The sequence below is a fragment of the Peromyscus californicus genome, unplaced genomic scaffold (genome assembly GCF_007827085.1).
Source record: "Peromyscus californicus insignis strain IS unplaced genomic scaffold, ASM782708v3 Scaffold_6__1_contigs__length_162567912, whole genome shotgun sequence".
NCBI classification, from domain to species: domain Eukaryota; kingdom Metazoa; phylum Chordata; class Mammalia; order Rodentia; family Cricetidae; genus Peromyscus; species Peromyscus californicus.
Window position 1 is genome coordinate 104,763,780 of NW_026294584.1, and position 25,062 is coordinate 104,788,841.

The 25,062-nt window shown below is 55.1% G+C and overlaps 1 protein-coding gene across 1 annotated transcript in view; it reads right to left on the reverse strand.

Moving 5' to 3' along the window:
• Positions 1-18,635, reverse strand: part of Plxna1 (plexin A1) — a 46,570-nt gene extending 27,935 nt beyond the window's left edge. Inside the window, exons 1-4 of the mRNA XM_052722104.1 lie at positions 18,509-18,635; positions 12,458-13,718; positions 10,871-11,053; positions 18-158 (exon numbers count right to left, since the gene is read on the reverse strand). Coding sequence (XP_052578064.1) covers positions 18-158; positions 10,871-11,053; positions 12,458-13,699 — 1,566 coding nt within the window. The 5' untranslated portion in view covers positions 13,700-13,718; positions 18,509-18,635. The remainder of the gene's footprint in view (positions 1-17; positions 159-10,870; positions 11,054-12,457; positions 13,719-18,508) is intronic.
• Positions 18,636-25,062: the final 6,427 nt, after the last annotated feature.

A 25,062-nucleotide genomic window follows, 5' to 3' on the forward strand; every position in this document is an offset into this window, starting at 1 on the left:
CAGCCAGCGGCACCCACCTGCTTTTCCGTCATAGCGTAGAGGTACTGGCGGTTGGGGCTGAGGACGAGGTCACGCAGGATAGGGCTGCCCTCCTGAGCCACCACACTCTCATAAGCCAAGGCTGGCCTGCCGCTGGGGTTTGTGAGGTCCACCAGAATCTGTTGTAGCAAGAGTGCTCAGTGAGGCAGGCCAATAATACTCTATTCTAGACCCACCTCACCTGCTAACAAGCACATTCCCACCAAAGCCCTGCAAGAACCAGGGTTGTTTCAGACGGAGCCAAGGCAGATCCAGCTCACTGTCCCTGATCCAGCTCAGCCCAAGGACAGGGAGATAGGACAAGACACACAGGGCAGGTGGGTGTGTCTTGGTTCCTCTACCAGTCCAGACACCAAAACTCAGTGGTAGGGTACACATGGGCTATAGTGCCTACCACCAAGTTGCAGGGACTCTGGATTCTTTCATGGGTCAACTGAGGCCTGTGAAGGAAAGCAGGTTTGAGGTGAAGGGGCACACAGAGACCTGGTGATCACTGTAGCTGAGGAACAAGACCAGGGGCTCACACATAGGGAGGCCAAGGCTGTCCCTGGGTGTCTTAGGGGGTGTCTTGGGGTGAGGAACACCCCAGCAAGAAGGTGTTAGGGAGAAGGGTGTCTCATCGGCATGGAAATATAGTTCAGATCCCAAGCAAGCCAGGCGCTAATTAGCCGGCTCCTCTCCTGCAGCCTTGGTGCTGCAAGTATTTTTAGTTGCTTTCACCAAACAAATGTATTTAATTAACAGAGAGACCCATGGGGGCTTTCAGGATGGGACTCATGGGGCGCGTCTGCCCAGCTCAGCTGGGCCTAGGCACAGTCTCCTGGGCACAGGACCTGCAGCTTGCTTCTGCCCACTGTGCAGCGAAGGATGCCTAACACCCATGTCTATCCTTTTCTACCTCAGGGTAGGGGGCTGGAGTGAGCTTGGTCTTCTCTGTACCCCACAGTGAGGGGACAGGGCAGACCTGGGGGCAGCAGGGTCAGGCAAAAGCAGCACCCTGTGGAGGCCAGCTCTGTCAGGAGCTGGGCGAGGGGCCAGCCAGGGTGGGGCCTTGTGTCTCTGGGCCAAGAGGCTGCTGGCTGAGAGAGAGGGGGAGGGTCACATTCCTGAGAGCCTGGGCCACCCCCCACATCCGCTCAGCTGCCTCTCCACCAAGACAGGCTTAAGTCAAACCAGGCCTGGAAGAGCAGGGTAAGGGAGGAGATCCTAGGAGGCCTGCTGGGGCCGGGCCTATAGTTGCCCAAACTTTCTTCCTAGGCCTCTGGATGGACGGACAAACAAGAGCCGCTAGCTAAGGTGGTAAGGGGCCACGGCAGCCCAGCGCCCCTGGAGCTGGCAAGGACACTAACCCTACCCTAAACCTATACTGCCCAGCTATGTCAGAGCAGGGGAGGGGCCAGGCCCTTGATGACTGTGCCAGGGCTGCTCACACTGCTACACTGAGTGGGGAGCACAGCAGTCACGGACAAGGCTGGACTCACACTGCGTAGGCCCAAACTTGGCTTGGATGTCTTTCGGCTGAAAGGACCCATGTGGGGTGCTGAAGCTCTCCACCACAGTTTCTCTATCCATGAAATGGGAAACACCAGCACCACCACCCTGACAGAGACAGGAAGGCTAACCTGAGACGGGTACCAGGAAACAGCCTGTCCAGTATGCAGGGGACTGAGAGCTCCAGACCAATGTCCTCCAAGCCTCTAAGACCAGGACTCTACTTCTCCCACACTCTGGGCTTCAACCACCTCAACATCCCAGGAAGATCCCATCCTCTTCACTCCCAGTTGACAGCTCTGAACCCAGCATGTAGGGTGATCTGGACAGGGACCCAGGGAGTTTCCTCCTGCCACCCTGACCACCATTGGCAAGGTGAGGCTGGGGACATGACCCCAGCCCTATCCTGCCTGCCACCACCTGCCACCACTCTTCCCAGCCTGGGTAGACACACCAGCTCCAGGCATGCAGGGAAGGGCAGGCCTTCTGAGCAGTCAGTAAGGCAAGGACTGCAGGCCACCCAGGCTCAGGAGGCCCTGCCCCCAGCCTGCTGGCTTAATTGACAGGAACAGGTGGTCTCCACAGACAGCTGCAGTTGGGGGCATGTTAGTCCAGCTGTCCATCCACCTGCCCAGTAATGGGCCACATCCACAACCAGCTCCCAGGGATAGGGCCCCAGTAGAGGCTAATCTGGGGAGAGACCACTGGAAGAGTATGGAAACCATTCCTAGGCTAGAGGAAGTGGAGGCATCAGGGAGGTTATGGTTGTGACAGGACCTCTGTGCATACCAGTGTGATGGGGCCCTATATATGCATGTGCTACAGTGTCCCTGAGTGCATGTGTGATAATGGGGCTTATGTTTGGAATATGAAATGTCCCCCAAAGGCGCATGTGTTTAATTCCCAGCTGGTGGCACTGTGTGGGGAGGTTATAAGACCCGTTGGAGGTGGGTGTCTTAATAAAAGAAGTGCATTACTGGGGTGGCCTTGAGGTTATAGTCTGGCCCCATGTGCCTGCCCACAGCCATATCCTTCCTCCTCTGCTATGATGGACTCTAGCCCTCCAGGACAGTGAGCTAAAACAAACTCTCCCTTGTTTTTTTTGTCAGGGTATTTTATCAGAATCAGAAAAGAAAATACAAGGTCCTGTGAGAACATGTGTATGATGGGGTCTGTGTGTTTAGTGTGTGATATAGTTCCCTAAGTACATGCATAATGGAGTCTCTGTGCACATGTGGATGATGGGGTCCCTTTGCATACACATTATGGGGTCCCTGTGTATACACACAGAACAGGTTCCTATATGTACACATATGGTGTCCCTGTGATCATATGTGCAATGGGTGTATCTATGACAGGTCCTTGTGTACATACCAGTTGATGGGGTCCCTGTGTACACACATGGGACAAGGGTTATGGCCACATGTGATGATGGGATTCCTGTGTGCACATGTGTGATAGGGCCTCATTGTGCATATGTGTGAAGAGGGTCTCAGTGTATACATGTGATAGGGACCCTGTGTACACATGTGTGACCTCTGTATACACAGGTATAATGGGGTATTTGTGTGCACAGGCACATTCTAGTCTCTGAATATAAGTATGTGTGATGTCCCTTTGTATAAGATGGATCCCTATGTGAGCACATGGAGGGGAGCCCTGTATACATGTGTAAAAGGCCTGTGTACACACATGTGATGGGGTCTCAATGGATATGTATGTGAAAGGTCCCTGTGTACATGTATATGTAGTCCCTGGATCTATATATAACAGAATCCTTAAGGGTGTATATGTGTGATGGAAAAATGGTGTACATGTAGGATGTGGTCCATGTGCACACATCTATGATGAGGTCCCTGTGTATATGTGTTTGATAGGACCTTTGTGTACACATATAGTGGGACTCCCATATACACACATATGATGAAGTTCCTGTATATACACATTTGATGAAGTCCCCATATGCATCTGCAGATGATGGAATCCCCGGTATACATGTGTGTAATGGGGATCCTGTCTATACATGTGTGTGATGGAGCCCCCATGTGTATGCATGTGTAATGGGGTCCCTATATATACATAAATGTGAGGGGCTCCCATATATATATATATATATATATATATATATATATATATATATATATATATATATATATATATATATATATATATATATATATATACACACACACCTATATAATGGGGGTCCCTGTGTACGTATATATGCATTGATGGAGTCCCCGTGTGCACATTTACACATGTACAATGAGGCCCGTGTGTGCAAACATTAGGGGAACATCTGACTGGAATGACGATCCCCAGGTCATGCTGTACCCCACTATGCTGCAGTCACTACGGTATATCCAGCTTCATCAGACCACACAGAGAGGAGGTAAACTGAGACTCACACAGAACCTGTGAGAGGAACCAAGCCTTAGACCTCCAACTGCAACTGGGGACATAGTCTACCCTCAAGTCCTGGGGAGTCAGCCAGGAGGGCATCCCAGGAGGGCAAAAGCAAGAGCTTCAGAAGGTGGAGTGTGCACAGGGCCAGCAGAGCCCACGCGCCGATGCCTCAGCTGTCCACTGCACGGCCACCCACCTTGAGACAGCTGGTCCAGCAGCCCCTTGAAAACCAACTGGGCAGCTGGCAGAGCATGGGAAGGCATAGGCTGGGGCATCCCAGGCATCCTTACCACCTCCAGCTGTTGCTTTCTTGCTACTCACATTTTTCTCCAGACACTAGAATCTTCCATAACTGTCCTCAACTGCCCATTGTCCCCAGAGGCTGTGGTGGAGCCAACCTAGCCTAATTGGACATAGTCCCAAGCTGCTCCAGCATCTATTCACCCCAGCATGGTAGCACAGGCTTCCCCCACCCCGTGCCTGTGCCTCTCAAGCCTGAGGTCTCTGTCCTCTCTGTTGGGGGTGGACCTGGAATCTGAGCTGACTAAGGAGAGAAGCCAGGTCAGACTCTGATGTCCCCAATGGACAGAGCACCAACCACGATCCAGCAGGCCAGGGAGGACCCTACCCATGGCTCCCAGGACACCTCAGGGGAGGCCAGAGAGCCTTGTCAGACTGGAGAGGAGGCTGCCACTAGTGGGGAAGGCCAGAGTCCCAGGCTGGCCAGCCTGTCTGCTGGGCTCCAATCACCTCTAAGACCCTGGCCAACTGCTGCAGGCGGGTGGGCAGGCAGCTGACAGCCTGGCCAGGTCAGCTGTCCGTCCAGTCCAGAGCCAACAATAGGGCCATTATCCAGACTGAGGGCAGGCGGGGTTGCTGAAGAGGATGTCTGGGCCATCCAGGCTGTATGCCAAGGCCGGCACGCGCCCTAGCTGCCCGGAGGCAGGGGGCTGCCCAGTTTTGCCTAACCCAAGAGAGGAGAGGTCCCTTGCTCTGCTCACCCCAAGATAGCTGCCTGGGCTGACCCCACAAACTACCCAGCCCTGACCTCCCTGCTTGTTTTGGTATACTGGGTGAGCCGATCTCTCTCTCTAGGACAGGGAGAGAACAGACCAGGGGCAGCAGCCCGTGAGCATATTAGCTTCTGCAGACACAACGGCCAAGCCTGTCTGCCATGGGAGGTTGTCACAGGAGGGGCTACATAAGGCAGCCTCCATTCCCATCAAGGCCTTTCCTCCAGCCCCTTCCTGGATTCCCACCACTCTCGAAGGCCAGGCAGTCTGAGAGTGTAAGTGTAGCTGACACTTCTGTTGCCCATAACTGGATGACAAAACATGGTTTGAAGGTGCCTACTAGCTGTAATTGTAGGTGGGGGTTCCAGGAGTCACATCTCTCAAGCCTCTACCTCCACCACACATAAAAGTAGGGGGCATGGAGGCTAGAGCTCCAGCAGAGAACAGCCATGGCTGTGAGGACTACTTGCAGCCTGCTCCTGCACTGACCTCTTCCACACAGTGGGTCACTCTAGCCAAGACTCACTTCTTAGGACTGTGAGAATTCAGGGGCTCACAGTTCTATAGGAGAGAGCATCTTACTGGAGATTGCCGGAAGACTTTGAGCTCGATCCCACTGCTCTCTACTCATGAAACACTTTTCCTAGGAAAGACCTGGGCTGGGGCTATTCTGGCCTCCCCTGCCATGAACCCTGACTGCTACCAGGAGAAGGGCTGCCCGGGGGAGTACTCAGAGCAGGGCACAATGTCAGCTGGTTGATCTAAGGGTGACTTCCGTGTGCATCTGGGTGACCTGTTGGCCACTAGGAGCTCAGGTGCTACCACCTGGGGCTAGGAGCTAGCTAGCACTGATCGAGTCTGTCTTGACTCAGCCCCTGGTTGCACGTCTCCTTAAGAGCTAGCAAGAGGGTGTAGTGCTCCCAGGGGACACACATGTCTGCTCAGCGCCATGGATTCCACAGGGGTAAATCTACTCCACAGAAGGCAGGCAGCCTGAGCCCCTCCATTCCCTACTCACAACCAGCTGAGGGAGAAAGCAGAAACAGTTCCTGCCAAGCAGAGCCATGGGTCTCCCACCTAGTGCTCAGAACAAGACATCAGAGGTTGGAAGAAAAGATCAAGGGAGCCTAGCAGCTCCTCCCAACACAGAAGCTGTCCGCCAAAGGCTGGGTCCTTGGAGCAGTGTTGCATGAAACACTGCATGCCAATGTTGCATGCTCGACCTGCATGTGGTCCACACACTATGTAGCTCATGGATCCAGAGCAGGCCACAGCTTGGCCTCACACACAGCAGCTGAGCAAAGGACACAAAGGAAATGCACATGACTCAGCCCATTCCCAGCACGACAGCCGCAAGAGGTCAGCCAGGGCATCCCCGGAATGGGCAGAGCCTGGGAGGGGATCTGGGGAAGGTGATGTGTCCCCCAGTGAGCCTTCGCTGTGGGCACCATTATGGGTGCCCCTGAGGACACAGGGTCTCTAGCAGGGCTGGGTGCAGAGGCAAAGAGGGCAAGCTGGAGGCATCCAAGGTCAAGGGCCTGTGGTGGCAGGCGGGGCTGTTTGTCCCCAGGCAGCCAGGCTGCAGCAGCACAGACTCCGCTAGCAGCAGAAACAGCTGTAAATGAAGAAGGCCACGGGCACACTTGAAGTGCACAGCAAGCGGCTGGAGGTTTCACTTCTGCTCCAGGCTTCAGCTGTGCTGAGCAGAGCTGTGCCCACCTCTCAGAACATCCTCAAAGACACTGATTATCACCCTTGGAAGAGCCAGACGTCTATGCCTGCACAGATGGGCAGCACAGGCTGAAGGGTGAGGCCTTCAAGGCCTGTGAGCATGGGTCTGCCAGGGCACTGGGTACCTTAGCCACACCTCTGTTCCAGAGGCTCACAGCAGCAAGAAGGCAAGAGGGTATGGTGGTCTTGGATTGTAATGAATACTACCAGCCCTGCTCTTACCCACACCCCAGTCCTGTCTTCCACCCTCTCCAAGCCTATGGACAGCTCACAGGGAGGCTTAGGCTCATCCAAGTCCAGGAAAGGAAAGGGGGGGGGGGTAGACCTCCTCAATGGCTGGGTCCTAAACTGGCCCAAGAAGATGAGTTCTCCCTCAGGCCTTTCCTTCAGCTTTGGTACCCCCACTGGCCTGTGATGCCTTTCCTCAGCTGTATAATTCCACAGCGTGGGTCTCTGGCCACAAACCAGTGGTCCAAAGGTACACTAGGTGGCTCACAGAACTTTCTGAAAAACGTGGGTTAATTACCAACATTGAACAAACTCTCACATGAAAAAATACAGACATCCAGATTCTCTTGGGGGGTGGGGGTACCCTGGCAGAAGGGGCAATACCTGGTACGCTTACCAGAGGACCTGGCTGGACCTCAGAGTGTACAGTCCCTTGGTTCTGAAGTATAAACGGACAGGGTGACTGGCCTGGGGTACCCCTTCCTTCCCATCTCTGCAGTAGCCTGGAGCAAGTACTTGGCAGGAGTCCAGAGCCCATCTTTGCAGAGGTACCTGGGTCATCCTGCAGGACCAAACAAGGGCTGCAACTGGGAACTCTGGCCAGAAAAGGCTCTTTGGAGGCTCTAGGGGGAGCTATTCACAGGGCTGGGTTTCTGGGGCCCAGGAGGATGCTGGGAGGGACATTTCTGAGAGATGGCCTCTATTGGGGGGAGGGTCATGTTGGCAGGCAGGGCTCTGGGGAAGAAGGGGGAGGTAGGGGCACCCCAGCCAGCCTTGAGCAGCTGAAGTTGGCAGGTCTTAAATTAATCGCTACAATTTTACACAACAACACGTTTGGCAGGGCCTGGCCTAGGGCCAGCCAAGTCTCTGGAGCTCCCTAGATGCTTTTTAAAGCCCTGGAAGTCCCAGGCCTGGGAAAGATGGGAGGGGCCAGCCCAGCCTGCCTGCCCTAGGTCAGGCAATGGCCTGGGGTCCCTAGGGTCCAGGCTCCAACACACAGTGCTGAGAGTGGGGAAGAGGTGGGGCCATGGGCACCCCTGCGCACAGTCCACAGTCGTCAGTCAGCAGAGCCAGGCCCAGAAGCCTCAGGGGTGGGAGGAGCATGGACAAAAAACGAGGGCTCAGGAGGCTACTCCAAAGCCCAGATGTAGGAGGGCTAGCACTGGCTTGAACAGGGGAGCACAGAAAGTTGCCATCTGTCAGGGCCATGATCTGGGGAGGTACAGCCTGTGAGAGTCTTGTTGCCTGGAGGTGGACCAGCCCCAGGACCAGCAGTGGGAGCTACAGGCATTTCCAAGCCACGACAGGTAGAGGGGACTCCACCCTACCCCCAGGGACAACCTAAAGGTACTGCATGGAGGCCACCCTAATCTCAAAGGCCACCAAAGCAGCCCTGGATGCAGTCCTGGGGACCAGTGACTGAGAAAAGGACAGCAGGAGAAGGGGCTCCTCAGAGTCACTGAGGCAGAGTCTGTCTCAGAGCCCTGCTGGGTTCCAGTCATCCTCCAAGGACCCATTGAAGAGGGGAGGGAGGGAGCGAGGGCCCTGGACTCATGTGACATGACCGCTTTGTACCTCAGTTTCCCAATCTGTGAAACAGATGCTGGGATGGTTGGGAGGCTTTGGGTGAGTCAGTCACCTGAGTACTCAGCGCATGCTCACAGGAGGGAGCTTGTTAGGCTCTGGAGTAGAAGAGGGCTTAGAAAGGCTCACACAGGCAGAGGAGAGCTGACAAAACTTCAGAAACGCCTCATTTGCACAACACTGGCAACAAAAGATGATTGCTAAGACAAGAACACCTGTTGAACTATTTCATGAAATCCCACGACTGGGATAGGTGGACTGGGTGAAAAGGGTCGGACAGCAGGGTCCCATGACATAATGATACCCATGTCCTGAGTGGCACAGCATGGACCCAGTTCAACCACAGACATCTAAAAGAAATGTCGTTTGCACACCCCCTCCTGCAGCTGATCCCATACACCCTAGAAAGGCCCCATCCACTCAAGAGCTGCACTTAGCCATCTGCACCCAGGGATGCCAGGAGCCTAAGTCACAGGCAAGGCTCTGGTGGGCAGGAACAGAGGCCCTTGGCCTGATGAGGACACTGGCTGGGGGTAAAGAACCAGCTCCTCGCCTGGACTGTCTAGTGGCTGTCCAAACATAATCTCAAGGGGGTAACCTGGTCTAGGTAGCAGAGGGGCCTCCACTCCTCCCTGCCCACCCACCTGCCCTCTTGGGCATGGGGGAAAGGGGAGGCAGGGGAGAGGAATGGGGTAGGGCTGGGAATTCAACCTCTGCCACAGATAGAGCTCACAATGCAGCCTCTGCTCATGGACAGCCTCCAAGGTTCCATACTCCAGGACTCAGTTTCCTCTCTGTGGGAACACTGCCAACCAAGACTCAGGGGGACAGGTATGCTCTGAGCTCACAAGTCAAAGTCAGTAACCCAAGGGGCCCTGGGGCCCAGGAGGCAATGAGGAGACAGGACTGGAGGGACCTGTTCTCCCAGCTCACTTGGGCCTGTCTGCCACCCCCTCAGTCCACAGGACATCAAAAGGGACACTCCCAACCACAGAAGCCCATCTCCAGCTGGGAGGTAGGCATGAGGGTCTCTAGGTTTACCGCACCCAGCTTCCACGACCCTTCTCAACACACATCCACCCACCTCTCTCAGTGGCTCCCAGTCCCATGTGCCTCCTGAGACACTCTTAGGTTACAGAAAAGGAGCTCCAGGACACACCTACACCACCTAGGAGTCACAACCAACAGGACGGGGCTCAGGGCAGCAGGGGCCTAGTCTGAGCCGGTCAACCACCTACCTCCATGGCCAGGGGCTGGGACTCTATAGTAAAGAATCCATGGGATTCCTTGCTTACCCCAGAGGCCCCTCAATTACCAGCTCAGGTCCCAAGGCCTCAAGACCACCAGCAGCACCCCAGGATAGTGACACTGAGAATGAGGACTTCCCAGAGATCACAGAACAGGCAAGGCTGGGACGTGGTTTCCACACGCAAGGCTAAGGGGCTGAGAGCAGCCAGGCCTTGCTGGCCCTGGGCCCAGGCTCACCCACGGGCACGCGAGCAGGCGGGCCAGAGGGAGGGGGGCTGTGTCAGCAAGAGCTCTCAGCTGTTATTTCATCTCCTGGTCCTGCTTGATGGTCCTCTCGGTACCCAGGCAACTCCACCTTTCAGTGTTACTAGAGCCTTCTTCCACCCAGGTGGACCCCGCCCACTGCCCACCCAGTGACAGGCAGACCCACAGCCTCTGGAAGCCCTCCTTGTCCAACCAGTCCTGGAGAGGAAGAAAGTCTAGAAATCAAACAAGCCAGTACACAGACCCAGCCTCACCCCAAGGCCTGAACTGGGCCCCCATCACTCAAGTCACCCGCTCCCTGGGCACCAGGCTATGGTGTGATGGGGGCGGGGCACTCCCCTTGCCCTGCCCTTGGCCTTGGCATTGCTTTGCTGCATGGTGGGTGGGAATGGAGCTGGCTGACACAGAGTGCTGCTTCAGCAGACACCAGATCTCCCAGGGCTGAAAGGAGGGCCCAATGGGGAGGGGGCCTGCACAGTCCTGCTCTGCCCAACATCTACACAAGCTTCCCCTCCAGCCTCTAGACACCCAAGCCGTCCTCTAGGACCCTGGCTTCTGTACAATGACCCTGAAAGTCTTGTTCAGCAGAACAAAGCCAATCACAAGCCCTATCACGAACCCCTTGGGCCCCCAGATACACAACAGGACAGAGGAAAACTTCCCATGGGAAGCCCAGAAAGAAGGAGGCCCTTCAGAGGCACTCGCGAGATCTGAGCCCTTCAAGGTCACTGGGCCTGGCACAGAGGCATGCACCCACCCAGTCTCCCTGTCAGAGAAAATCTGGCTTCTGTCCCTTGGATGGGACCTGTACACACACACAAACCCACTACCCAGGGGTGGCCCCTCCAAGCCCACACAGGCCTGACCTTGCGGATGCGGCCACTGCGAGTGCCAGCAAAAACCACGGTGCGGCCCTGGTAGTCATAGGCAGCTACAGCAGTCAGGCCATCATCCTTGTCCACAAAAAGGGGTGTGCCCTCGATGGTGACCGTGCCCCCCAGTGGCTGGTTGAAGTCCTGCCCACAGAAGTCGTCATCGATCTGCAGGGGCTGTAAGAAGTGGCAAGGTAAACATTTAGACCTTCACCTTGAGTACAGCAGGGGACGAGGTTGGGGAAGAAAGGCCCAGGGAGGGAGAGGGGGGGTGCCATATAGCTACCCAGACCTAAACAAGGCCTGTAAAATTCTGGGGGAGAAACAGGGCCTGTGAAGCAGCCCAGGTCTAGTGAATGTGATGTGTGAAGGAAGGGTGGGTGAGCTGTAGGGTCCCAACATGGAACCAGGCCAGCCACTCCAGTAATAGGAATGATGGACAAAGGAAGTAATGGCCTAGAATTGGGGGACAGCCAATAGAAGTATTCCTGCTGCAAATCTTACACGTGCACCTTGCATGTAGACAAAGACGATGTAAACGGCAGGAGGGAGTGGGCACACCCAGAAGGCACGGAGAGGGACCTGCTGTGCCGGCAGGAAGCAATCAATACCTCCAGGTTCCGGAGACGGGTGAGTGGAGGCACGCGGGGGAGGGGGGTAGACAGGACAGGAGTTTGGGGAGAAGGAAGAGGACAGCTGGCTCTTCTCTGGGGTCTGAGGTTTGTTGGGGTAGAGGCCACTGATATGGATGCAGAGGGAGGCCAGCCAGGCTGGGAATCCCTAGGAAATGGTCAGGAGTAATGAGCAGGTCTGAGACCAGGAGCAGGGCGTCCAGAGTACATGTGGGAACACAATGCCTTTCCTGAGAAGCCAAGAGAAAGACGGTGGCTTCATCTCCTGCGGCATTCAGAGCCCAGCCACGTCTATGGCACCCCTGGAGGAGGCAGGGACTCTCATTGCTCCACTCTACTCCAAGGAGTAGCCTGTGGCTCCAGTCTGAGATGGGAAACATGCTGGAGGAATAGCTGGCTTTGGGAGCAGAGAACAGTGGCTGTAGAGCATCTAGCACAGGGTAGCTGGGCGGCCCCTATGTCAGGGCCTCTCTCGGAGTATATCCCAGGGTGCATTCAGCACCCAGCATTGGGCATCGTGGGGTTCCAGGAAGCAGGCAGCTTGCCAGGAGGATATGGGGGAGATAAGCTCCATAGAAGCAGTATCTGGAGTCCTTGTACTGGCTGTATGACCCTGGGTAAGTCAATCTACCTCTTGGTCTCCATAACCTCATCTGTAAAAGGGGAGCAATCTAAAAATGGTCATCACCATCCAATGTCCCTGAGGGCTTTGGAGCTGTGTGGACAGGTGCTATCACCCACTTCCTAAGGCACACGGTGATGTCATGGCTAGGAGCAGACTTTGAGGCTGGTATGCTGGGTTCAGGTCTTGCCTCACAGGGCTGGGGACCAGGCTGGCGAGAAAGCAGAAAACATGCCCAGCATAGAGCAGGGACACCAAGGTATAGATAAGATGTGACCCCAGGAAGGGTGGCAGGAGCCCCTACCCATACTCCCCTACCCCACTCACCGAGTTGATGCAGCCCAGCTCCTTGTTGAGCAGCCAAGGCAGCGAGAGCTTGCCCTCGCCACGGTAGCATGACTGGATGCGCTCTTTGATTTTCTCCTTGATGGCCCGCAGTGTGAACAGGCACAGCGCTGACTCCTTGGGTGGCTTCACACGGTTCTTCTGGCCCTGTGCGAACACGGTGAACAACACGTCCTCATCCTCAGCAAGGCCCAGCTGCTTGGCCAGGGCCTTGCCTGGCCGGCTCAGGTAGGCATCCTGCACCAGGCGGTACTCGACTCCAGCCTGCTCACAGCCAATGGGGAATTCCACGTAAGAGTAGAACTTGGGGTCATTCACACACAACCGCACAATCTTGGAGGTGAAGAAGTGCTCACCAGCGGCATCAGGCGAGGTAAGCTGCGTGTCCAGCTGCAGGGTGAGGTAGTATACGAACTGCTCGCTGCGGAAACTGTACACATAGTAGATGTCAAAGGCTGGGAACTTGGACAACGTGTCTGATGGGATCTTGAGCTGAGATGACACAAACTCGTCCTGGTACACAAAGCCAAACATGTCAGCATCTTCCTCGTTAGCCATGAGCCGGCGACTGGACAACGTGGGGAAGTACTCCGATTTGCCATCGATGGGCGTGCCTACAAAGAGCTTGGCCTGGCCCTGGCCAGGTGGTCCGGCAATGAGTACTCCTGCCATGCTGCTGGCTTCTCGGACACTGGACAGGTAGTGCTCCTTGCGGTGGTGTGGCTCGCCCAGCTTGAAGAGATCGTCCAACCTCAGGAACTGGCAGATGCCCTGTGAGGCACTGCCACAGGCCAACAGGCGGTTGGCAGCATAGTCCAGCAGCAGAAGCTTGTTGACGTTGTCTGTGCTGCCCAGGCCATGCGGGCATGACTGTACACTGGGGGGCGGATAGCATTTCTCGTTGTCTTCTACAGGGCCCGTCACATGGGCCCGAAGCAGGGTCAGGTTCCCCGACAGCTTGTAGATGCGGTTCACTGCGCCAACATATACCTCTCCCGTCTGCTCGTGAACCACCAGGTGGGTGAGGCCCCAGTCATTGGCCACAAAGGTGCGGAAGGCGGGTTGTGGACCCACACCAGCTGGGGGTGAGCTGATGGCCATCCACACACCCCTCAGCAGCAGCAGCAGCAGCAACAGCAGTGTCCGAGGGCTCAGGGTTGGCAGTGGCATGGTGGGCTGGGGCCTCAAGTCAAGGTATTCAGGTCCTGTAGGGGTGAGCATCATGGGACTGGGTTTCTTGGCCCTGGAAAAAACAGGCAAGAGAGGGTGTGAGTGTGGTGTTGCCCACTTACGCACAGGGCATTCACGCATGGCCTCCTCATTCTATGAGTTCTCCGTGTGTGTGTGTGTGTGTGTGTGTGTGTGTGTGTGTGTGTGTGTGTGCGCGCGCGCGTAAGCTATGTAGATACCTCCAAAAAGACCCTCTACCACTACCCAGACAGAAGAGAGCAAAGAAGGCACTTCCGTGTCCTGAGGCATGCAGGCAGCAAGGGTGAGCCAAGTGTCACAGGGAACACACTGTAGCTAGCAGCAGCAAAACAGGATAGCGGTCTGGCAGCAGGGCGCTCCACTACAGCCTGTGCCCTGCCACTCCTGACAAGATAAGAATGGGTCCAGGAACACAGGACATCTTTCAAGGGTCTGGGGTCCACATGACCCTGACCCAGAGCCTGCCCATGCCCCAAGGATCAAGATCTCTCAGGATCCTCAGTCTCAGTGAGTGACATGTTCCCTGCATCAATGTCCCCCTACCAAAGCTGAGCAGAGATAGGCTGTAGTACACACACCCTCCTCCACACAGTGTCAGCTGCCTTGGTGATTCCCAGTACCATTTGGCTCAGAGCAGCCATGCCCCACACTATTAGACACTCTCTGATGTGTGGACTGCTCCCCTGAGACTCTGAAACAACCCCCAGCACAGCATCCATACCCACAAGGACCACCAGAAAGAGCCCCTCCCCCACAGCTCTACAGTCCCATGGCAGTAGTCCCGAGCTTGGGTTAGACTAGTGCGCCCAACTTTCTATGGGATCTTGACTCTGGCATTCCTCCCTGGTTGACCTTGGCCCAGCATGTTACCAACTTCAAGGTCGGTACTCTGAGAAGGATCTAGAAGCAGTACCTCCCACTAGAAATGCCACCCCCCAGGCAGAGGGCACTGCCCACAGTGGCCCCTTCCAGGACTCCTGTCTCATACCGCACTCTAAGCAAAGACGACTTCCAGAGAGAGGGAGGGCTCCCTAAATCCCAGCCCTCAACAGTGTCCTCTGCCCACTCCTGGCCCCTCCACCATTGTCTACCCACAGCCAGGACCCCATGAGGCAGTCTGGGCCACTTTTTGGACCTGCACTGCCTCCCAAACCCTGGCAAGCCACCTCAAATCCAGCTGTGTACCCACTGCTCCTGGAAAGTGCCACCTTCCAGGATTGAGTAGTGTTGGTCAAATGTAATGGCCCCAATGGAGACAATCCCTTTTCCTCAGTTTCCCTAGCCACCAAAGGGATAGTGACATTTCTGTCCTGGTGGCTGAAACAGCTTGAAGTCCATTTCCTGATTGACGGGTGCCATACTCTTGAGGACAGCAGGGTCACAGAGCCTGCCCTGTGGGCTTGGGGTGGGGGTCCTCTTATCCCACTCCTTGGCTGATGTCTGACCATGGAAATGTTTAGTGTGGCGAGTGGGCAGTCAGCCAGTACACACAGCTTCTCTATACTCCCACACACTGCCCTCACCCACAGCCCCATTCATAGCTGGGGACACTGAGACTTAGAGATGGCACCCTCTCCAAGTCTAGGTGTGGAGCTAGCCAGAGGCAGGGAGCAAGTTACAGGTGCTGAGCCCTTCATCTCCCATGTCTTACTGTAGCGCACAAGGCACCTTGTTTGTTCTGCCTGCCCCCACAGCTGCTCAGGTAAGCCTGAGATGCCTCTTCTGACCTGCTCATGCGGGCAGTAGCTGCTAGCATTCAGTTGTCTGCCTTCATCTGTGGCACAGGCCTGTTTAGTGGCTCTGGCCACTTATTGCTCAAATGTTCTCCCCAAAGGACATAAGCTGGGTGCAAATAGGTCACACTTTCTCTCCAGAGCCACTGGGCCCAAGCCGATTCAGCAAACACTTGTGACTGAATGAACAAGTGAGTCAAGGTACTAGGAGTGGCCAGTCAGGCCTGGACAAAGCTGTCCTCAACATGAATCCAGATGGGGAAACTGAGGCTCAGGGTAGCAAGTGTTGACTTAAATCCCAGAGCAGATGCAGGGTGGTACACTTTTGCAGGAAACCTCCCGGCAGGCTGTCAGCCGCCTTGTGCCCCAAGAAGAGCAGCCACCAGGGGTCTCCACAGGCAGCCAGAGGGGAGAACACCACCTACCCCCAAAACCAAAGCAGACTAGAGAGCAGGTTGCTTGCAGACAAAACGGGCCTGGGCTGAGCACTGAGTCCATGTGAACTCCAAAGAAAACATGAATCACTCACCGTTTATCAGTTCAAAGCAGGCCTGCAATTACCAGGGGCTGGGTTCTCCCCTCCTCCGGGATAATTATACACGTCTTAATGCAATTACGGGCTCTACTTTTTATATTAAACAGGAGGGCCCTGGCTGAAGAAGCCACCATCCAAACTCCAGCCTGGCCCTGGGCCCACTCCCCCGCCTCCTAACAGAAGCTGCTGGGAAGGGATTGGCCTGGGGGGCACAGGGCTGCCGGCCAGAAAGGAGGGGATCCCAAGCCCACACCTACTACGTACAAAGACTAGTAAGGATGCCTGGGCTACTTTCTCTAGTTTGGAGAGACGAGACTCAGGGCTCAGACAGATCCAAGGTCACACAGCCAGCCCTGATAGAAAGGGACTAAAGCCAGAGTTCCTGTAGAGACCCCAGGCAGGAAAGCAGCCAGGTTCTACTCAGAAAACATTGTGTGTGTGAAAAGGAGGGTCTGATACTGGGTGCTGGGCCAGGCTGGGGGAGGGGAACAGACGGCTCTGGGTTCTGTGAGCTTCCTGGCCAGCCTACAGAAGCTCCCAGAGGGGCCTTTCCACCTGCTCTAGAAGAACCAGGTCCAGTGGATACTGGTGGGGTGGAGGTATTCTAGGAGGATGGCATGGAGAACACCCCTGCTAGAAATGCAGATGGGGCAGCACGAATGGCCAGCACTCCCAAACATGGACAAGTGAGAAGCTGAACAGGAGGACCATGGTGATGCTGGGTGTGTGCAGTAGGGACCCAGAGAGACAGGCCAGGCTCGTAGGTGGGGTCCTCAGCCAGGGGCCACTCTGGAACAGGCCTCCAGTGGAGCGCATAGAGCCGGTACCCTGCCGTCTCCTAACCCTGGATGACACCATGGTTCTTTCTCAGAAACAAAGACCTCAGAGCCCTCACAGGGGGAAAGCTCGCTCCCTGTGTCCTGTTGCTCTGGAGCCTAATGGGTGTGGACAGGCTGGTCTTGTCATCTCACCTAGTGGTTCCCCCTCAGCAGCCAGAGGATTGCCTTGTCACCCTGCCCCACCCTGTGGGAGGTCACAGGAGATGGTCTCCAGTGGCCTACTCTCTACCTGGGGGCCTTGGAGTCCTGCTCTCCAGAAAGGTGCCAGCTTCTGGCCTTCCCTAGGGTCCCATACTCCTGGCCAGATGCTCCGTGGGATGTGGCTTTGTCCACGACATCTTGTCTGGCCCCAAACCCAAGAACACATATCTCAGCCAACCTTGTATACAGACCCCCAGCGTGCACCCATGCTGTCCTCTGTGTCTGAAGACACCTTTGGTGGGCTCCAAGCTGCCACCTCCCCACTGCCTGACAGCTTAGCCCTGAAGCAGAATCCCTGCTTTGCGCCTCTGCCTAGGGCACTGGCTGAGTGCTTCCCAGACCCAGCAGACTCTTGGCCAGTCTAATGCAGCAACTCCCCACCCTCCTGCTCACCCCCCAAAAGCAAGGGACTTGAGAAAATTAGGGGTGCTCCCGGAGGGCTGGAGACACACAGGATAGCACCACCCCCACAGGACTGAAGACCGGCAGCACCTGCTGGAGGGGGTAGGCAACACCAGGGGACAGAGGGCCGGAGGTAGGAGCCTGGCTGAGGGGCAGAGGCTCAGTTCCTTCCCATCCCCCCCAACACACCCCTTTCTTTCAAGGGGCGTGGCCCCAGCACCCCACAGATGAGCCTGAGACAGCTCCTGGCACCAAGTAACCCCTCAGAAGCCTTCTCATCCCCTTCCAGGGCTGCACCTGGGGTCTCTGCAGGCAGAGGGGCCTCCCTGGAGTCTACGCTCGCCCTTCCCCGCAGCAGCCAGAGTAAGCCCACCACCGCCACGGTCCTCGCCGCACCCCAGGCCTGGGACCGTCCAGGAAGCAAGGGGGGAAGCCTCCAGGGAAGGAATGACCCCGTGGAGGCCCTGCGCAGGGGGAGGCCGAGGAGGCCCGAGCCGGCGGCCTCTCCGGTGGCACCGCACCGCCCCTTGCAGCCGCCGGGTGGAGGGCCTGCGGGCCGGGGCTAGCCGCGGAGCTCCCTCGCGCGCTGGGGCCGGAGGGGGCGGGGGTCCCCACGAAGCCTTGCAACTTCCACCCCCATGGCCCGAGGCCGGCCCAAGGAGCAGCACGGGACCTCCCCAAATCCCGCGGCCCTGCCCGGGCCTGCCCAGCGCGGCGCTCGCCTGCGGCCCACGTCCCCGCCCGCGGCCCGGTCCGACCCGGCGCGACACGGGCCAACATGGGTGCCCGCAGGGCCCTCCCCGCGGGGCCACTGCAAACTTTCTCTTCTGCCTGGAGGAGGGGGCCGCTACTGCGACCACAGACATTGCGCCGCCCGGATCGCAGGGCCCCCGGACGCGCTGCGACCCGCCGGGACGCAGCAGCCTTTCGCAGAGACCGCGCCCGGACACACGCGGGCGCCCGGCCGGAGCCGCAGGACACGCCAATCGCGGACACGCGCGCCGCAGTCCCCGCGCACACCCCCTGGCCACCGCCAGCGCCCCCCCGGCCACTCGGGACCCCGGGCCGCGATGAGCCTCCCGCCGCCCGCGGGGAAAGTTGCGCCCCGACTCACCCGACAACCCCGGGCGCGCCCCGCCGCCGGCCATCGCCGCGCCCTGCCGCTTGCCCCTCCGCGGGGCCGCCCACGCCGCGCAGGCCGCCCAGGCCGAGGCCGCCGCGCCCGGGCTCCGCTCCGCTGCGTGGCTGCGTCGCCGCTGCCCAGCATGAATGGGGCGCTGAGCGCCGCGCGGCTGCGGACCGGCCTCGCTCTCGCCGCCCCGCGGAGCGCTGTGCCGCGCGCATGCGCCGGCCGAAGCCGGGGGGCGGGGCCGGGAGGCGGGGCGGGACCCGCGATGGCCTGCAGGGGGCGCTCGGCCCCGCGCCGAGAACGCGCGCGCCGGGCCCCACCGCTTGCCTTCAAAGGGCGATGCCACCTCAGCCTTAAAACTCTGGGCTGGTGTAGGGGTGGGTGAGGTGGTCGGGGTGGTCCCAGGAGTCGGTGCACTGTATAAGGAGCACGGGCTGGAAGCCGAGCTTTCGTCCACAGAAGGGTAAACTGAGGCTGGAGGAAGCACTTGCCCTGGTCTTATTGCTCATCTTGGCCTGCGCTCCCAATCTCTAAGGTGGGACGGGCACTGCACCTCGCAGGCCCCAGGCGGTGGCGCGTGCCGAAATGCCCAAACTCAGGGACGGCTGACCCGTCCGGTACGCTGTCCTGCAGCGGGGCGTGTTAAGACCACCCCAGCAGGATAGAGACAGTGCCAGGCGGACCGTGGGCACGGGACTGGCCTGCAGAGCTGGGTGCGCCCGGTCTGGGGCGCAAAGAGAACCTGGTGCAAGGTAGCCAGACCAAAGCGAGGCAGGCAGCCGCGCGCAGAACGGAACAGAGCAACCACAAAAGGTGGTCATGGGAGGGGCGAGTGCTGGCTGGGTACAGCCTGGGGGACCCAGTGCAGTTCACCCGGTAAGGACCATTGTCCCTACTTATTCCTCCCAGGCAGCCATCACCCTCTTTCCCTGTGCTCATCCTTGCCTGTTTTTTTCTCTGGGTGTGACCATTTATATTTTGTCTCCCCGGATGACATATTCTTTTGTGTGGCTTATTTGGGAATGCTATAGAAATGGGGTCCCACTATCTTCTCTGAGAGGAGTGCAGGGGCTCTTGGACAGTCTTTTCTCTCACTGTGTGGTGTGAACCACTCTGGATAGTTAAGTGTCCCCCCCCCCGTCCCCCCCCTCCCCGCTGATGCACTAGGATTCCCCACTCTAGACCTTGGAGTGCAGGGCCGTGGTAGGTGTGTATTTAGCTTCAGCAGATTCTGCAAACTGGTTTTTCCCAGTGAAGTCCCACCCCTCCGCATGGTGGAGAAGTGTCAGCAACAGTGAAAAAGGTTGTGCTTTGATTTTGCCAGGCTGAGGGTAGGAGCTGGCTCTCCATGCCCGGGAATGGAGGTGAGGCTCTTCTCTCAGTTACACTTGGCGTCCTGTACAAATCTCTGCTGTGCTGTACGGATGGGGTAGACTGAGACTGCATAGGCCATATGACCTGCCCAAGCTCCCTAGCTGGTTGGTGGCGGAACCTGGAGCCTAGCCCAGAAGTACAGCTCAAACTGTGGGCTTCCCAGTTGCACACCTGGTAAGGAGCTGACATGGCTGTGTCACGTGTTTGGCTGTGCTGTCCACTCCACAGCCTTACACAGACTCAGTAGTCTACTTGCAACACTTTGGGGAGGTAACAATGTGAAGGCCACTGCCAGTCCGAGGATGTGCTCATCCAGCTGTTCCCTGAGTTGCCTCTGCTCCTTGGCTCCAGAGGCTGGCTGCCTCTGCCCACACTTGCCTGGTCTCCTTTGCAGACCTGTCTTCCGAAGTACCACTTGGCAGGCACTCAAGGCTCTTCCCCTTTTGGGATCAGCAATGTCCAAGAAAACACTGGCTTCTGCTTTGAGGTAGGTCCTCATGTCCAGCTTCTCTGAGAAAGCTGGGGCTGGGTGTGGTCAGAACTCAGCTCAGGGTTACCTTGGAATCCCACCTGTACCTGTCTCCCCAAAGTACAACACATCCCTGTAAGTTGTCCAATTGTAAACTCTAGTGTCATTGACCAGTCCCTCTATCCCTCTGCATTTCCCAACGCTGAGAATTCTTCCAGAAACTAACTCGGGCTGCTCTCAAATCCTTTGTCTCCCATGTGTTTTTCCCATCACTGCTCTGCAGCATCTGTCTACTTACTAATGAACAGCAAGAGCTTTGGAAGTCAGTGCCTCAACTGTGTCACCCTGTTGGTACCTTCAGGAGTCCCTATCTCATGTCAAATGTCATGTAACAGTCACCTGGTGAGGTGATAGAGAAGGCTGTGAGGGGCAGGGTTTGGGATGTGCTGGTGGGGGCCGGAGAGAGAAGACTGAGTGTTAAGAAGGGTGGCTGTTCAATCATGAGGTCTGAGTTCAGATCCCAGCACCCAAGTTGGGCAGCTCCCACCAAGAAAGCTTTCTTAAACAGGAGTCTAAAAACAAAGAAAGAAAGTGTGGCTAGATTTGGCTATATTAGCATTAATATTTTCTGTTCATTGAAGGTTCTAAAGGAAGCAATACAGGCACAAGCCAGGATTTCAAAAATCTCTTACAGTACCATACAAAAATGACAGTGGATATGTATCCAGAATATATGAAGAACCCCGAGCATCAACAAAAAGGTGGCTACCTCCCCATATATGGGAGGGGGATAGATGACCATCCAGCCCCTCTCTGGATGGCTTCCTCAGATCCCTCAGCCTGTCAATTGCACTGCCCCTCAGTTGATGTCTCAGCTCATTTTTGTGGGACCTTACCGAGTCCCCGAGAAGCAGAAGTGGAAGAGGCCATGACCACAGAAAAGCTGGGATTGAACCTGGGTCTGCAGCTTTACTGCTCCTGACCACATTTCAGGGAGGGGAAGTGAGTCAGCGCAGCTGCTCTGACTGTGGCTGCCAGGGCTTCTCCCTCTGGGTTTCCCCTCGGGGGTCACTTCTCTGCCTGATGCAGAACAGAGGGCAGGAACTGGAGAGGAGGGCTCCCAGGAGCAAAGCCCCTTCACATGCTCTAGTCCCCAACAATTTCAAGGCCACTTCTTCACGTGACAGGCCCTCCTACAGAAATGACTCAATTGGTTCTTCCTTCCTACAGACAGCCCCATGTTAGGGGTAAGAGGTCAGGAGGACAGCATAGGGAGAGCCCACTTCTCCCAGGCCCAGGTTAAAGCCGAGGCCATTCCAGTCTGCCCCTGTCCCCACACCAGTGCCTCTCTGCCCATTTCCCCCTCTCCCTGCTGCCACCTCCTGGCTGGAGGATGTGGGCCCTTCCTGTCTCCGGCTTCCACCCCACTGTCTGCTGCTAGCTTTCTACCTATGATCCAAGGAGGGCCAAAGTAGAGTTGCTGGAGATCCTCCTGTTCAGAACCCTCCACACATACATGTATGTCATAAATACACATACATACATACACACACACACACACACAGGCATGCACATGTACACACATCACACAGGCAATAAATATGTATAGGTATATATGCATACACTCAGACATACATACACACATGTACTCACAGGCAAATACATGGCACTCATGCTTAGGCATACATAAATGCATACATACATGTACTTACATTCAGGCATACATACAAATGTACACACACAAGTACTCACATACATACACACATTCGCTCACATACATATGCATATATATATATACTCTTCATGTGCACATGTATTGCTTGCACCCACATATGCAGCCATGTACAAATATGAGCTCACAGAGACATGCACATACATGTGAAACACTTGTGTACATAGAAACATATTTAAAAACATGCACTTGTACACCCCAGCACAGAGGACTCATACATATATCCACCTGCTGGCCTGCTTACCCCTCTGGCTCACCGAATGCCCTCCCAACCCATGTGTGATTTCTGTGCCCCCAAAAGGAGACCATGACCCCACGTCAGGCTCTAACAACACCCCTCTACTGTTCCTGGCAGAGCTTTGTACATCCAGTTGTCCCCAGCCTGTGCATGGTCTTCTGGAGCTCCCCAGCCTCAGGCCCTGGGAAGCCTGATGAGCAGACAGGCTGGTGCAGTCCCTTGCACTCTGGGAAACCCACTCTGCTCCCTGGACAAGAAAGTCAATGCAAATGCGGGCAGTTGTTCTGGGTCAGGGACAGGAGGATGTCAGTGGAAAGTGTTCACAGCCTCCATCCTTGGTCTTGGCTCTTGTCCATCCTCTAGAAGGAGGAGGAGGAGGAGGAGGAGGAGGAGGAGGAGGAAGAGGAGGAGGAGAAGCACCTAGGCTAGGAGGTGGTACTGCAGACAGAGGGCTTGCTTGGCCCCAAGCACTCTCCCAGCCTGTCCACCTGTTCTGCCCTCCCCACATCTGACAGATAGATGCAGGTGACAGCAGCTCCCCAGGGCCTGGGATCACTGGGGTGTTGCTGCTCAAAGAACTGGAAGGCAGGCATGCAGGATCTCCTGTGTCCAGGGGGCTTTGGTACTCCCTCCAAGTCAGTGGCTCTGATGATGTCCTCAAGGATGGAAACCTCTCTAGCCACCCCAGAAACCTCCACTAAGACTTGGGAGCCCTTCGCCAAGTATCAGAGAAGCAAGGCATGAGCCTCCTAGCTTTGCTGGAGATTGTTTTTTTCCCACTGTGGTATAAATAGCTAGGCAGAAGTATAGAGGCTAGACTTCTTTTCTCCCCTCTTGATAGTGATGGGCAGTGCCACTCTGCCCACAGGTACTGGCCCAAAGAGGACAGCTATGATACAGAAGAAGGAAACAGGATTCAGAGTCTCAACCTGACAAACCCCAAATGTTTAAGGGCTGATAAAAACAAACAAACAAAACAAAACGAAGAACCAAGAGGCAACTTTGGGAGTTACTTTGACTACCCTGACCAACCATTTGAAAGGAGGTTTCTGGAACAATGGTGATGTCTATGGATGTGTTAACATGGAAAGGGGTCTGACCCATAGACAAAGAACTACAGGCAACTAATGACTGCTAGAAGAAGGAGACTTGGCTTCTCCCAGGGATGAGCCCCTCTACTGGTTGTCTAGTGCATAGAGGTCAGCCTTGAAACCATATACATACAAACAACAAAAATAAACTCAGTAGGTTCTGTTTATATATATTTGTGCATACACTTACATACACATGTCTGTCTGTATGTAACAATAATAAAGAGAAAGAAGGTCAACTTGAAAGTCGGAGGGAGACACTGAGAGGGCTCAAGGAGAGTTGCTGGGAGGGGCTGGAGGGAGGAAAGGGAGGGAGACATGATATAATTCTATTTCAGTGAAAAGATTTTTAAAAATCACCTGTCACAGCAAGGACCATCTCAAATTGTATGAAAGGTGTCATCATCAGGGATGACGTCAGCATTGGCACGAGCTGGTGGCTTTAAAGCAGCCATCATAAAAGGTGCCTCAGTGAGCAATTAGGACCATGAATGGAACAAGGAAAATATGGAGTCTCACTAAGGAAATAACTATATCATATAAAGACAAAAACAAAAGCAAGGGGACAGAGGAACAATCTACTGAGCCTGAAGACAGACCAGTAGAAACTATCTAGTCTAAAAAGCAGAGGGAAAATAGTTTATATGGGGAGGGAACAGCTCAAGCCTCCTGGGATAAAACAACATGTAACATTCATGTCATCCAAGTGCCAGGAGAGGAAAAAGTGGGGAAGCTGGGAAAATATCCAAAGGAATAATGACTGGAAATTCTAAACTCTGGCAAAAGCAGTAGCCTTAACGATTCAAGAAGCTGAATGAACCCCAAATAGCATAACCTAAAGAAATCCACACTAAGATACATCACACTTGCAAAAACTTAAAAAAAAAATATTGAAAGCAGCTACAGAGAAATACCACTTTCACTAGGGTGGAAAGCAATTCAAATAACACAGATTTTTCATTAGAAATTATGGTGTCCAGAAAGATGCAGAACATTATTAAAGGCTGAGAGAAAAACAGGGTAATCATGATTTTTTTTATACCCAATGAAACTATCCTTCAGGGACATAAATGGAGATAAGAGGTGTTCACCAGCAGACTATTCAGTTCATATATATGCATACTCCTTGTGGCTAAAGAAAATCATGATATAGCAGAAAGAAAATGATAAACGAATGAATCTTGGATGAAAGAAGAATAGGTAAATGCAATAGACATCTGTAGAGTATCTAAATTTAGACATGCCTGATGTTCCAATAAATGATATAATACTAGCCACAGAAACCTGTACATATACTAAAAACAAGGCAGAGAAGCCAAAAGTAAATACTAAACAGGAAAAAGGAAACAAAAACAACAAACTGGAAGCAAAGCAAAAATTAAAATGGCAGATAGCCATATTATTAGTAGTTACAGAAAACAAATGGCATGCTTCCATTTGTATAATATTTTGGGGATGACAAAATTACAGAGATGGAGGGACAAACTGGAGGTTACCAAGATGCTCTGGTTAAAGTAGAGCCCCTGAGGTTTGTGTATTCAAGTTTAATCCCCCTGTGGAATTTTAAGGAGTAGAAACTCTCCTGTGGTGTTGAGGGCCAGGGTCTGTTGAGGATGTCAATTGTAGAGCTCCTTT